At 38.4% G+C, this 14600-nt stretch overlaps 1 protein-coding gene across 1 annotated transcript in view; it reads left to right on the top strand.

Annotated features, from left to right (window-relative positions):
* The window catches only part of ALK (ALK receptor tyrosine kinase), a 291809-nt gene that overhangs the window by 233081 nt on the left and 44128 nt on the right, over positions 1 to 14600 (top strand). The window contains exons 9-10 of the mRNA XM_085218861.1: positions 5255 to 5424; positions 13796 to 13890. Of these exons, the coding sequence (XP_085074987.1) occupies positions 5255 to 5424; positions 13796 to 13890 (265 nt within the window). The remainder of the gene's footprint in view (positions 1 to 5254; positions 5425 to 13795; positions 13891 to 14600) is intronic.

Genomic DNA, 14600 nt, shown 5'->3' with positions numbered 1-14600 from the left:
CACATTCAGTAGAGCCCTTTGCCTGTTGACCCATTAGCAGTATATTTAATGCCCAGTTTAAATGCAAGAGGGAAACTAGCAATTCTAGTAAATCTTGGGATTGTGCAGGAAATGGTACATACAGTTCACAAAGAGATGCTCTGAGGTGACCAGCAAGGGTGAACACAATGAAAAAAAAGAAACAGAAAATGATTCAGAAACAAGACTGAGACACGGTAGTAAAATGGAAAATATTTTTAACCCACATCTAAAAGTTCATCAGAAAGAAAAACATGCGTAATTGAGCACAGGAATGCACATAAACTCTGAAGAATTAATCCGATGTTGACCTGATTAGAAGGCAAGTTTTGTAAAGGTTGAACAGTAGAGAAAAGCATTATTATCCCTTTCTCTTCATCTTGTTGATCCCCTCCTCAAAGTAGGAATTGGTTGGCCTGCACAGGGCTGTAAGAGCACAGACTCACAGGATGGTTGGACGTTTCCTCATTTTAAAGAAGCAGCCCATATGCCTGTCATCACTAACTGCACTACAGTCTGGGAATTCAGGAAACCACATTGCAATTCAAGTCCAAAGGAAGTGCTGTCATCTCAGACGCCACCCATGGCAAAACTAAATTACTTTGCCACAGCTGATATCCCTTAGGTGTACACAGTTTCCAGATTATAATGGCCACCTGCTTCTCAGTACTTATGCAAAGATGTCAGAGAGCTGACAAAAGAGTTTTGCAGATGTCAAGGGAGAACTTGCCCTTTGTGTGGAAGTTATGAACTGCATTCTGACCTCCCACATCTGGAAGTGGCAATCCAATCTCCTTCAGTCCTAGAATTGTTGCTAGGCAGATGCAGAGTCACTACACTGACTTTGCTTTTTATTCCGTTTTTCAGAGACGTTCTCCAACATCTGCAGCCTTATGCTTCAAAGCATGCTGTGGTGCTTGTTAATCATAAGTCATGCGCTGTGTTTTCCCCAAGTGTTTGGACTTCTGTCATAAAGAGATATAAGACCAGGCCTAAACTACTGCATTTTTGAGGGCTTGGTGCAATGTATACCTGGCTGGGCAGCAGAAGTTATAACCATTCTGAGAGATCTCATTTTGTGGTGGTTCGTGACTATTACTGCTGCTTGAAAGTCACTGCAGACACATGAGCAGCCTGGAAACTGTTTTTAGACAGGCTGCACTTTGCTCAGCACAAGAGAATCTGATGGACCTCAGTGCCATATCTGAAAATTAAAACCTGGGCAAGAGGTATTGGTGTGGGCTATAATATGGGAGGAGAATAACAATAGAGATGGTGTTTCCTGATTTGTGATGAACTTAAAATTAGCTTTAAATGTCATCATACTCATAGAAGAGAAGCTCGTTCTTTGCAAGTGGGACTCCGCTGTAATTGGTAACGAGATGATTTCATTTTCATTAGATCCTGCTTCAAACATTTTAAAGGGTATAGCTGGGCTGCAAAACAATGAAAAGAGATCCTGTAAAAGAGCTTTGTGCCTTTGGCCATGTTTAAAATAATGATTTTTTTTTTTCTGATGCAGTTTTGACATTTCAACTAGCTGTTTCATGTAAGCCTCCATTTATTATAGAAAGAGGTACCAAACTGAGCCAGACTTTTTTTTTTTTTTTTAACCTGAAATTACTTTCTGAATGTAAACCCAGTCTCTCTAGAAGATGAACATAATATGTTGATGTAAAACAGTGTAGTTGAAGTTTGCCCTCTCATTTGGGTTATGAAAGATGGTTTCATGCTATGTGATTATTAACTCAGTTTTCTTTCCTATGCAAAGTGTATTTTTAAAGCGTGTAAATCAATAATTGAAATAATTCCTTGAGCACATTCTGAGCCTCATGCTGGCAGCAGCAAGGCATGTCTCTTTTTCTCCTCTGTTCTTTGAGTTTTAAACAACTTAGAAATGTACATGTTAATAACATTGATTCACAACATTTATGAGCATGAAAAATGCAACATAGATATGCCTCTAGCACATCCTTTCATGTGCTTTATTTTGCAAAATGTTGTTAGCATCCTTTTTATTTTAAGAGCTGGTTTTAATATTTGTGCCGTTCATATGCTGTTTCTGTTCTTACCGAAACTGATTCTTCTCCTGACACTTTGCTGTTGTGTCACTGAATGATATATGAGATCTGAAATTTCTCAGAGGCCCAAAGTTTATGCAGGAGGGTCTTGTTATTCTACTTCTTTAGCGCTTACAGAAATAAAATGCAAGTTTTGCTTAGTTCTCAGATAGTTTTGGAGCTGTGTATCTGGTATCCTTATTGTTTCTCTTCACCTCTAAACTTGCCAAGCCCTGTTGATAATGATGAAGATTAGTGGTCTTTCATAGATGAATTGAGTCTTCTGCTTGTCAGCTCAGGTATTCCACATACCCATAGGCTAAGAAGATTCTTAGGAAAACATCTTTACAGGTATTGTTTGCAGTACAGTGTATGTAGACACCTGACCAAAGTTTTGCTTCAATATGCTGTGTCTTAACAGTGGGTTCTCTCTCCCTCTAATTTTGTGCAAATCAGTGTAGGCTCTTTCATTTACAGAGTCAGTGAGTTTCATGTGAACAGCTAATCATCAGTTACAGTGGGTTCTAAAGCCAGAAAGCAAGGTAGTATTGAACCAATGTCTACCTGCAGTGCTTAATTAATTTCTAAATGATGTTTCTGACTCTTTTGCTTCTGACTTTTTTGCTGCTGGTTTAATCCAGAGGAAGATATTTGATATGTAATATTGGGGATATGCCACCAACAGCCCAAATTCAGATTTTTCTAAGCATTGCCCTACGCTATTTACAGGAACTCATAATGTATGTGGCACCACCTGCCATCACTGATGGTGTATTCTGTAGAATGAATGCCAGCCCCATTTGGAAGTCTTTACTATGGCATCCAGCTCATCATCTGCTCTGGTTCACTTCAGCAGGTGTGAAAAGACCTGGACTGCCCTGCTGTGAAGCTTAGAAATGACAGAAAACGTGGCCAAAAATGCCCATTTGGACACAGTGACAGTCAATTCACTCGGAGCCAGTTCATTAGAGCCTGCACATTGCACTTTGCCAGCGAGCTGATCTCCCACATCTAATGCCAGCTACATCTTTCCCTCAAACAGCTGACATGTGTGCAAAGGCATCCATTCCAATTCATCAGTTGCTTCAGCTTGTACTCTAGTGTTACATTAATAGCTATCAAAGGCTTGCTCTTTCCTCACTTCTGACAATGTAGATTCTGCCTCTTATTGTCTGGCAGGTCTCCAAGAGAAACAGAGGTCTGAAATCTTGTGTGTATTAAGATGTTCAAGGCTTTACCTCCTCAATTTTGAATTGTGAAAATGGCACAGTGAAGTTGTTCCAACTTATCTGTCTTAGGAATTTCACATAAGGTGTTACAGTACAATTGGTATTAGTGTCCTGAAACTTCTTCACATGAAGCTTGTCAGTTAGAGGATTTGTTTTTCCTGCAATAGGTTGAATTTGTTGCATGTCCACCATAATCAGCCTGTTTTGTAGTCTGGTTTTGGAAGTTTCAAAAACAAAAGTTTAGTCCTGATAAACTTCTTCAAGAGAAAGGACCTGGAGTCCCCTTCTCTGGAGTTATTCAAGACTCATCTGGATGCTTTCCCATGTAGACTGCTGCAGGGAACCTGTTTTAGCAGGGGATGGATTAGATCATCCCCAGAGGTCCATTCCAGCCCCTACAGTCTGTGATTCTGAGACTTCACTGGATCTGAAAGATCTTCCAGTGGTACTGAAGGGAAAGCAATTTTCACTGTAATTTCAGCGGACAAAAGGGTAGATAACAAACTTCTCACTAAAGTTTAGTCCTGATCATAAAATGACTCCGCTATTAGGGAAATGAGAGAGAGAGCCCACCACTGAAATTTGCTCCTGATGTACACTTAGCAACAAAATGCTATGCAAACACATCCAATCATGTACACCAGTCCTGACTCCACAAATCATCTTTCCTCATTTCGTTGCGCAGCAGGACAAATGCAGCCTTAGGTTAGCCTCAGTCCACTCTTTGTGTCCCCCTGAGACTTTGCTGTCCCAGAGATGAAGTTTTCTCAAAACAGGATTTCTGGTGTTTTGTCACATAATTGGTTTCTTACTCCTAATACACTCAATAAAGGAGCTCAGGCCAGAGTTCGCAGCTTCTGTTTTATGCTAAGAAATGGATATAAATATTTTATTCCATCAAAGCAAGAAAGAAAGTAATAGTATCAGATATTCCTTTGCAAAATATAAATTTAATTCCTAGCTCCCTGACTTAGTTGTTGGTTTTGAAGTGTTAAGACTGAGGGCCATCTTTTAACATGCATTAGCACTGTGCTGAACACCTTTCTGTGTCCAAAAATCCATCATTAATGTAGCCTTAATAAACTTATTTCTTCAACGTTCTCACCTCTTATGGTTATTGAGACCCGATGTAATATTTATATATATTTTATTAACAAAGAGCTAGTTTTTCTTCTTTCCAAGAAGATCAGGCAGCTGTATTCATACAAGATTCTGAGACTAGCCTGATAGAGAAGGGTTTTTTTTCTTTTCAAAGAACAAGGGAGGGAAAATCATAAAATGTGAAATCTACATGAAATAATTTTCTGTACATAGGAATAAGTACATAGGAAGGGACTTCATTGCATTTAATGTAACAACAAAAAGTAGAAAACAGGTTCCCTAAAGTATTTTAATTAATTTAAAAGAAAAAAAAACAACACCTAATTATTACTGAATCTTAATTAGGAAGTCTGTAGAAGCAAGAAGGTAAGAATTTTTAATTTTTGAAAATAGTAAGTGAGGGATGAGAATATAATTATTATACTTAATGCTCCCCATGTTTTTGCTGCTGCCTGCATATAAAAAAATGTTGCTGAAAAAGTTCAGTCTTAACTTGAATCTCATCAGTGGCATCTAAGGGGAGAGAGGTCTTTTTTCTGCAGTAATAGATTATTAGCTTGTTCCATTTTAAATGACAGACACATATGTAATAGCAAAAACATATGGTTTTGGACTCAACTTTAACAAGAAGAAAGGGCAGTAGTGCCAACAGTAAATAGGATATACTAAGTCTTAGAGGCTTCCATGTGTGTGGTGAAACTGGAGTTTTCTAAAGGATTACGTGGTAAAAAGGGAGAGAGAATTGACTTCTTGGTGATAGGAAAACACAGAAATGAAGAGTTAGGAATTTGTTAACTTTTGGATAATGCTTGTTATGTTTAATCTCTTATGTTCTCTTTCTTCTAGCTACGAATGTCATGGCTTATCCGTGGTGTCTTGCTGGGAAATATATCCTTGGTGCTGGTTGAGAACAAGACAGGGAAGGAGCTGAGCAGGACATTCTGGCATTCAGCTAACAGCGAAGGTTTGGGAATATGGCAGTGGTTGATCTTACCTCTCCCAGATATACTGGACAGGTATGAGTCTCTCCCCATCATTCTCTTTTTCACTGATCAGTCACTTCAGCACTTGCTACTTGGCAGTGAAGATGGCTAACATCACTGCTGGAAGTAGTTCCCTTAGGGAGAGGGAAGTGCTTTGTCCCTGAGAGGTGTCTTCTGAGAAAGGTAGTGAAAATAGCTTGAGTAGTTAGCATCCAATTTTAGAACTGAATGGTGGTTTTGGTTCCCCCGTTGGTTCACTGGTTGTGCAAGGTGTAACTTCTGTATCTCCATTTCACTGACTTGAAATAATCATTCTCCTCACACGTTTATTTGTGTAGCATGTCTCAGTTCTCTTATGATTTGCTAGAGTTGATGTGAGCTTTACAGTTAGTTTTGGTTTTTTTCTTCTGGAGAACAAAATCCTTAACTTCTGATGCCTCTAAATCTGAGGATGAAAGACATGGGAGAAGCATCTACTACCAAATCAGACAAGGATGCTTATGAGCACCTTCGTGTTAGCTGTAGCAGGAGGATCAACATAAAAATGGCTGTGTCAGTTACGACTGTAGTCTTTAAGCATAAAAGGTTTATCTGGTAGCATATGCTTAATCTTGTGGCATATGCTTATTTACAGAGTGTTGTTTTAGCTGCTTCTTACAAGTCAGCTTTAAGGAAATGCTCTGTTGCTCCTTGTTTACTTTTGTGTGTAATCTGGCCTATGCTGTTTAGAGAGAAGACAAAGATACTTCACCTCCTGCTGCCCTGCTTTTAGGCATCTGCAGGCTGTGTCATGAGCACTGGTGTCCTTTGTCTTTTGGGGAATCTGAGCCCTAGAAATAATGGATTTCATTAAGGATTTGCCTCATAAGAAGTTTGAGAAAACATTGTGTGAATGTCTTTTATCTTGCTGTCTCTGGGGGCTGCATGTAGGCTGGGAATACAACAAGGACACAACCAATGCTTCGGTCTGGAATGTATAATTAATATGTGTGCATCAAAGATTTTAAAAATATATGCATTAGGCTTGTGCAGTCACTGCTGAAGCACCATTTGTAAAAATACCTGATTGCTTCATTCTCTTCAGCTGTGTTTACTTTCAAGACTGGCGTATTTTGCCATTATTATTTATGTGGTTTGTTTTCTAATGTTGCCATGGGAGTGTTTTGTATCTGAATTATTCTGTACTCTTATACTACTGTTTTCCTTTAAATTCTCTCTTGTTGCACCATCAGACAGAGGATACTTTGATGTTAGGAACCAGACTAGAAATGCTTCATGTGGAATCGCAGTTCCAACTGATATACAGTGCTGACTATTATTTATAGGGTTATGACACCCTTGCTTCCCTACTACTTTCAGAGAAAGACAGCTGGGTTCACTGAGAGAAGAGCTTGTTGGGTGTTAAGACTTAAGAAAGGAGAACTTGGAAGTTTTGTTGTACCTTGAAAAGTTTTTAATCCTTATTTATTCACAGAAATTGTGCTGTTTTAAAAACTTTTTTAAAGTCTGATTTAGTTGAAGGCAGTTCTTCCTGTGCAATGTGGAAATACTGCAGGCATCTTTCAATGTGACTTCATTCAGACTTCACTGTGAAGTCTGCTTCTTAGGAAATCTGGATTGATGCATGCATTAGGAACTCTATGGAAGTGACACACCAAAGTGGTGCTCAGGAGATGGCAGTATTGCATTTATTCTATGTCATTTATATTTGGAGATAAATGACAGATAGTTTTATTGAACTGTAAGAATTATTTAATTGATGTGAACTCTGTGGTGGGACTGCAGAAAGTTTACTGTTCATGTCTTTTTTTGTAATTGGTGCTAGTGTCAGTAGCTATGAGGGTCTGCATTAGACAGAATGAGGCAGGATATTGTAGATATTCCTGCAGGAGTAACTGAAACTTTAAGTCATCCCACAGCAGTAAAGCTCTTGAATAGAGCATACTATTGTACCATTTCCACACAAAATTAAAGTGCCATCCATTTTGACTGGGGAACGGAGTGGAAAGTGTTATTAATAACAAGATAATATGCCTTAAAACTGCTCAAAAGCATGCTTGTTCAAAAACTGCTTAGCCATTATTTCTGTGTTTGGCTTCTCGCCCTTCAAAGAATCATTATCGTAGAATCATAGAATGGCTTGGGTTGGAAGGGACCTTTAAGATTAGGAAGATTTCCAAAACTATTAGACCACTTCTGTCTTTAGAAGCAGACATTTCTTAAATGTTTTATACCCCTCAAGTTCCTGGGGGAAAATTATGTTTTGGCAGATAAGCACAGCTAGAACATTTCAGGTGATTTGGCAGGAACAGAAAGTATGGAGGAGCATGACAAAGAAGCTAAATTGGGACTGAGGGACATTAAATTTCTAGCATTAGCCTGGGGAACTCTGGACATCCTTAATTTCAGAGAGTACAGAGGGAAGAGGATTGAGGATTGTCCTTCCTGCCATTTGTTCCTCAGGAACACATGCAGTTGAAATTTTACTCTGTAAAATTTCATTTACTTTGGGAAATTTAAAGATGCTCAAGTCCTGGCTTTTTACATCCTCCCTTTTTCTGGGGGGTGTTGGCAAAACAGTCTTGAGGATCAGCTCAGTGTGTGGGTTAACAGAAATGTAATTCCAAATGCTCGGGTGAAGAAGGGAAAGGGTCCAGCTACTACTCCTCCCTGAAGGACAGTTTATCTGCAAATCAGATCATACGCAGAGACTAGAGAAAGCTAGGAAATTGGTCATTTTTATGCAATGATGTAACACTAAATATATGGGTTGAGAATAGCGTAGAGAACATTATCAAAGAATTATTTTACTCAGTGGAAAAATTCTGCTGCTTTTCCAATGGTAAATGATAAGGCTCCTGAAGGTTGTCCTTTTCCAGCGTCATGGAAATGCAAGTAGGCAACACAGCCTTGAAAGCTCTGTGATAGTCAGGGCTCAATTTTTTTACAATTGTTATAATTAGTAAACGTGAGCTTAAATTTTAATAATGGTATCATCATGGGGATGTGACAGCAAGAGCAAACAGAAGCCTGATGTAATTGCAGATGAGTAATTTGTATAGCTAACAATTGGACATATTGCTCTCTTAACAGTATGGTTAAAGTGTATCTCAGAGAAGAATATCTCTTGTAGATGGAATGCTAGCATGTGTAAAGAAGTGACTCTCCAGCACTTACTGCAGGCTAATGCTGATTATCACCAGCTCATCTAGCAACTGTATTACTAGGTAGAGTTAAGGCTAAAGAGAATTAGCTCAAATAGACTGATACCTGACTGGAAAAGTAGTGCTTTGATTAAGAAACAATTTCTTGATTCCTACTCTCTTGGTGAAGCTGAAGTAGGCACGTGGAAGGACACACAGTGAATGTTCTGTGTTGGTGTCCAGATGATTGTTCTTTCTTTAAACTGCTATCTTTACCCATTCCAATCTTGCTGGCTCACTGGTTTTGTCTGAACTGCAGTGAGGCTCATCAGCTTCTCATGGTTATGTTAAAGCAGGATTCCCTTTTGGTCCTCAGGAATGAGATCTTTTGTTCTGTCTGTCTCTTTCAGTAACTCTGATCTCAATGGCAGCTGGGGAACATCTGGCTCATTGCTGCAGTATAAAGAAGTCATCTCACAGTCATACCACTCTGCTACATTTTGCCAGCTGTGCCAAAGCACTCTTCTTGTCTGATCATTTCTTCTTGCATTGCTTTCTCATCATACTCCTTTCAAATCTTATTTCTGTTTAAGTTCAGGACACCAAGTTTCTCATTGAGGAAGAAAAGTTCTCGGCAATATCTTGTGCTCAGAGACACGATTGTCTCATGTTATTCCTGAAGTTTCTTCCCATTCTACCACAAAGAACCAATGATTCTTCATGCAAGCTAGACTCCTTATACATTACCATGTCTGTATTTATTGGCTGTGTGTGTTCTTCACCCAGAATTCTTTATTCTTTCTTCCTCTATGGATCCAATGAGTAGTCCCACATTACTTGGTTAAAAACAGAATGAGTCTTTAATATCTGCATCACTGCCCTGCTGTTCTATAGCACTAAGTTTGCTGCTGTTCTCTTGAAATAGATGTTCTGTTCTGAAAAAGTGGGTTTTGGTGACAGTGAGTACCTGTGACAGATTTTGTATGAGTATATATTGTGTGGTTGCTCTTAATAACACCTTTGAAACTTAACCTTTTATTACTGGCTAATTCTGTCTCTGTAACTGAGACTCTGTAACTGTTAATATGCTTATAGTTCTCCAAATAATCCCATTCCACCTGAATATGTCTTTTATCCCAAATAGTAAGTTCTTTGTGAAATAACAATACATCATTTTTAACAGAGGAGTTAATGGGAACCCGTATGTGATAAGGGTTACTGACCCGAAACGTTTCTCTTTGCTAAGTACCTCAATCTCAAGCAGGCTCAGCTGTAATTATTTTAGCTAGGTAGAGAGAAAAATTGGTTCCATCGGAGGCAAAACAGCACAGGCACATTGTGATTGCATCACTGCATGGGGGGTTGACTACTTAGAAGATTTACATTCAATTTTGATCAATAATCCCTGTCTTTATGATAAGATGAAAAATTAATTATTGCTGTGAGACATTCTAAAATAATAGCAGATAGATAGCTACCTGGAAACCTAACTGGCTGTATGAACCAAAGAGAATATCTAAGTGGAATTCAGAAGGGAGGGAGCTGCAGAGAATTCATATGAAATTTGCTGAGGTTCTCAATATAAGGAGAATGATTTTTCTCTTCTACCTAGCAGAGGATGTAATACACCTGAAATCTAACATTTCTGTGCAGTGAAGACCTAAGGATAGGTGTCATAAGCAAAATATTTTGTCTTCATGGAAGCTATGTAGATGTATTTTCTTAATTTTGGCTCTTTATTTCCCTAGATTTTGGGAAGGGGGCATGAAGCACAAGGAGAACCAGTCTTCTGTTAGTAGCAAGGAAAACATAAGAGAACAAAAAGAAGCAACTGAATGATAAACCCAAATGATATCGTTAGTCTCAAATACTGAGCACTCTGAAATAGGATCTAAAGATTGTGAGAAGTGAGGAAGACTGCATTACAGAAGGTTCAGTGCTGTCCTGTTTCTGTGTCACTTTTAACTTATTTGGAATGTACTTGGTGTTACCTTTCAAAGAACAGCTCATCTGGATTCTAATTTCATGGGTTGGGCCAAAGAAACAAACTAAATGAAAGTAATTTGCTATGCCTTTGGTGGCATTTCTTAACTGTGATTCTGAAGTATTTCATCAGTAGTCACCCCTGAGTGGTTTTTGAATTTATGTGAAATTTGAATCCTTCAAAAAGCTGAGCTGATGCTCCCCAATGGGAGATTTGAATTAATTTTTCTTGTCCACCTGGTACAACATTTTCCATCTGCCTCAGACAGATTATTAAAAAAAAATTAAAAAAAAAAGACTACATGTTCTGTTTACAATTCAGCTGATGCTTAGCTTTGCTTTATGTAACTTCCCGATTGTCAGACATCTAAGGAACTTTTTTTTCTCGCTGTGTTAATCCAAATAGGGCAAAAGAAGAGACAGAAATATCCACCAGTCCTCAAGTAGCAATTTTTTTAGCATCAAAGACATTAAAACCCTTCATAAAAGCCGTATTTTCACTCTAATGAGGAAATGTAGCTTGCAAGCACAGCTATCTGATCAGGATTTGGATTCCATGTGAGGATGTTGCAGGAATTCAATAAGCAACAAAACTGTAACAAAACTGTGAACGCTGATTTTGCTGCTTCTTTATAATAACCTTCATGAATGGCCTTTCATGGCCATTCACCACATCCACAAAGTGCATCTGTGCTGCATGGGTGCTCAATCAAGTACTGGATGCACAGTCAGCATAGCCCACTTAGAGCTTTGTAGAAGTAACAGTGAGTCACGGCTACCTACTGCATTACACTAAGTCACCACTGTAGCTTGTCTGTCTGGTATTTCAGTATCAGCTTTCAGCAATGCCAAGGGAGTTATTTCATTGATTCCAGTAAGCACGGATCAAACAGAAAGAAGAAAAAGGAGGGGGCAAAGGAAGGAGATCGTCTGTCATTTTTTTCCTTCTCACTGATGTGTGACATTTCCATCTTCAGTTTTGATTAAATTTCCCTTAATTAGCCTATTAAGCTAAAACCACCAAAGCTAATGATTGAAGTGTTGGTTAACTGATGATCTTGTTTCAGTGGAATTTGAAAGACATCATATTTCTAAATTAATAGTGGCATTAAATTGGAGAAGAGAAAAAGATGAACTATTTGTTGCAGTAATGCTGATCTCAAGGGAAGGCTTGTACTGAATCTGCATTCATGTTAGAAAATTAAAGAAAAACCATAGATTAGTAGGCAACCAGAGCAACACTGGTGGTTGGTCCTGACAGTGTTTGACATTTGCACAATTTTTCTATTTTGGGGGCTCTTCTATCTTTCTCATCACTGGTGAACTTCAGGAAACCTCTTATGTGTTCTGGACTCAGTGTTTCTGCAGTGGAAATTGGCGAGGCTGTCTTTTAAAAAAGAATTAAAAGCAACCTATTACATTTTTTCTTGGGCATGTTAGATGACATTCCACTTCATGACAGAAATACTCTTTTGTATCATGCCTTCCTGCGTTTAGGAACTGGACATTCGGTAATCTTTGTAAGAACAACCATTCATTGTCTGGATGGACAAGATTAGGATGTGTTTCACATACAGTTCAGTCATTTCTACTACTGGAATGCTAACTTACATGAGAAAGAAAATCAGAGCACACTTTGTCCAACAGCTCAATCAAAACACAAGGGCATATGGTCCCCAAAGTGCAAGTAACTCTGAGCAGAAATGCATCACTTGGGTGTTGATTTGTGAGGTTAATTCAATGGTGAAGGAGAGGCAGATTTTAAAACTGCTGGAGGCAACAAGTCTAATATGTGAATGCTGATAGCCACCAAAACAATGAGAGAAAATGTTTTAGATGAGTAACTATAAGGGATATAAGGGATGAGAGTCTGTGTGAAGAAAATTCTTGCTGGTTACTAGATTCTTGCAGTAGCGCAGGAAACAGGATTTGTATAAGCTTTTTAAATAAACAGGAATGCTACTAAGAAAAACCTTTTTTGTTCATCTGTTTGTCATCTGAACTGCAACATCTGCAAGAATTCATAATGGCTAAACGGTTACATCCAAAAGATAGAATAGCAGCCATCAGCAAGTTGTCTACATTAAAGAGACCCATAGATGGCTTCAAATTCTCCTGGTGTAAAACATTAAGATACAAAAGTGAACGTAGTTTAAAGAACATCTCTTTTTCTCTTGCAGCTTGCATCATAAAGCTTGCTGTCTTCATGTTTTTTCTAAGTTTTCATACAACTTCTTGGCTTTGTATCTGACTTCCATGTCATTGTGCTTTTATAAATTGATTTCTGGTCTCAAGCACAGTGTTATGACTTAATGTTGCAAATGTGTATCTGGAGAACATAGTTTCATAGAATGCCTTGAGTTGGAATGGACCTTAAAGTCTATCCAGTTCAAACCCCCTGCCATGGGCAGGGCTGCTAACTACTAAGTCAAACCACATCCAACCTGGCCTTGTATGCTTCCAAGTAACATGAAATTCTTAAGCTAAAAGAAAATACAAATCTGTCTGTGCCCTAAAATAAATACATAAATAAAAATGCCATGGTCTGTATACTATCAGGTTTGAAATATTTGGTTGTGGATTTTTTTATATATATATATTTTTTTGTCTACTAATCGATTTGTAATACCAATGAGGATGAGTTTACAGCAGTCTTTTCTTTTGGTAATGTAGAAATGGCAAAAGCCTATTTACTGCAAAATCCAGATGAGAATGAGGGTGATTTAAGGTACAGCTTCTACTGGGGAAGGGGATGATTGAGATCTGCTGTTCCTATGGACTAGCTAGTCTCAGCTCTCTCTCTCTCTTTTTTTTTTTTTTTTCTTCAGGACTGTTGGATATCTTTTGTTTCCTTGAAGGTGGATCAACACCAAATACATAAATTGATTTCAGCCTCTGACCGCTAGATTCTTTTAAAAACTCTTAAATGACTTCAGGAGTCCCAGCTTACATACTTTTCTTAACACTTTAGGATATAAATCGCTTATGAGAATAAAATCAGTTTAATGGTTTGGAATTTCAACTTAAATCCTGAACTCACCAACCAACAAGTAGTGGCACCTTGTGTGCTTCTCAAGGGACATAAATTCACATGCAGCTCCCTTCCTCAGATCATCTTTGCTTGTTTGGGGTTAGGACTCTTTCTCTATCAATTTAATATATTTGTGTGTGAAAAGAAAGCCTTTTTCTTCCATTCTAAAACTGCTTTAATTTTGAATAGCTCTGTTTCATCCCTCTACCAGAGAGATTTTTAATCCCTGTTCTTCCAATCTCTGCAGGTTTTGGTTTCAGATCATTGCTTCGTGGGAAAGAGGATCCAATGCCATTATTGCTTTTGACAATGTCTCCCTTAGTCTGGACTGTTTTTTAACAAGTAAGTTTTCCTTCTGTCTGCAAGTGGTGGTTTGTCTTCTATTTGCCTTGCAGCTGAAATTTGGAGAGGGATGGAAACTGTGGGGAAGGGATTGTGTGTTGCTGCCTTCAAAAGACTCTTGGAAAGAAGTATGTGTCTGAAATATTTGTGCTCAGATAAAGGAGACCATTCAGGCACATATCTTATTAGTGGAACTGACTGGTGAATTGGTTCCAGGTTTGGCAGTAAATGGATAGCAAGACATACGGTGTCAGAGAGCCAGCTGCAGCTAGAATAGTAGCATCACCTATCCAGGCAAACTGATGCAGAAGCCAGTCTTTAATTATGGAGTTTGACATGACCTGGTTTGTTGTGTGACAGTTATCAAAATGAATGGCAGTTGGACTCTGTCTCAGAAAAGACAGGCAGTCTGTGATTGACACTAACTTTGCAATAACATTCAGCTCAATGAATTAGTTAAATTAGAACAATTTTTTGTTGTTGTGTTTTGTTGTTATTGTTGTTGTTGTTTGGTTTTCTTTGATTTGGACTGATGTGCATTTAAGTCTGAATCAGAAACTAAGATCTCCACTCTCATAGCCTTCGGAAAGGTTTGGATTTAGATTCAGACTTTGTGATTGATCAGCCTCTAAAATAGATTCAGCCTATACTTCTGCTGCCAGATTCACCCCATTTAGATTTTTATTGAGCAGTTGTGTCTAGCTTATAAC

This window comes from Meleagris gallopavo, chromosome 2 (assembly GCF_905368555.1).
Source record: "Meleagris gallopavo chromosome 2, MGAL_WU_HG_1.1, whole genome shotgun sequence".
Taxonomy (NCBI): Eukaryota; Metazoa; Chordata; class Aves; order Galliformes; family Phasianidae; genus Meleagris; species Meleagris gallopavo.
Note: the sequence above shows the minus strand (reverse complement) of the source record. Positions and strands in the feature narration are given on the sequence as shown.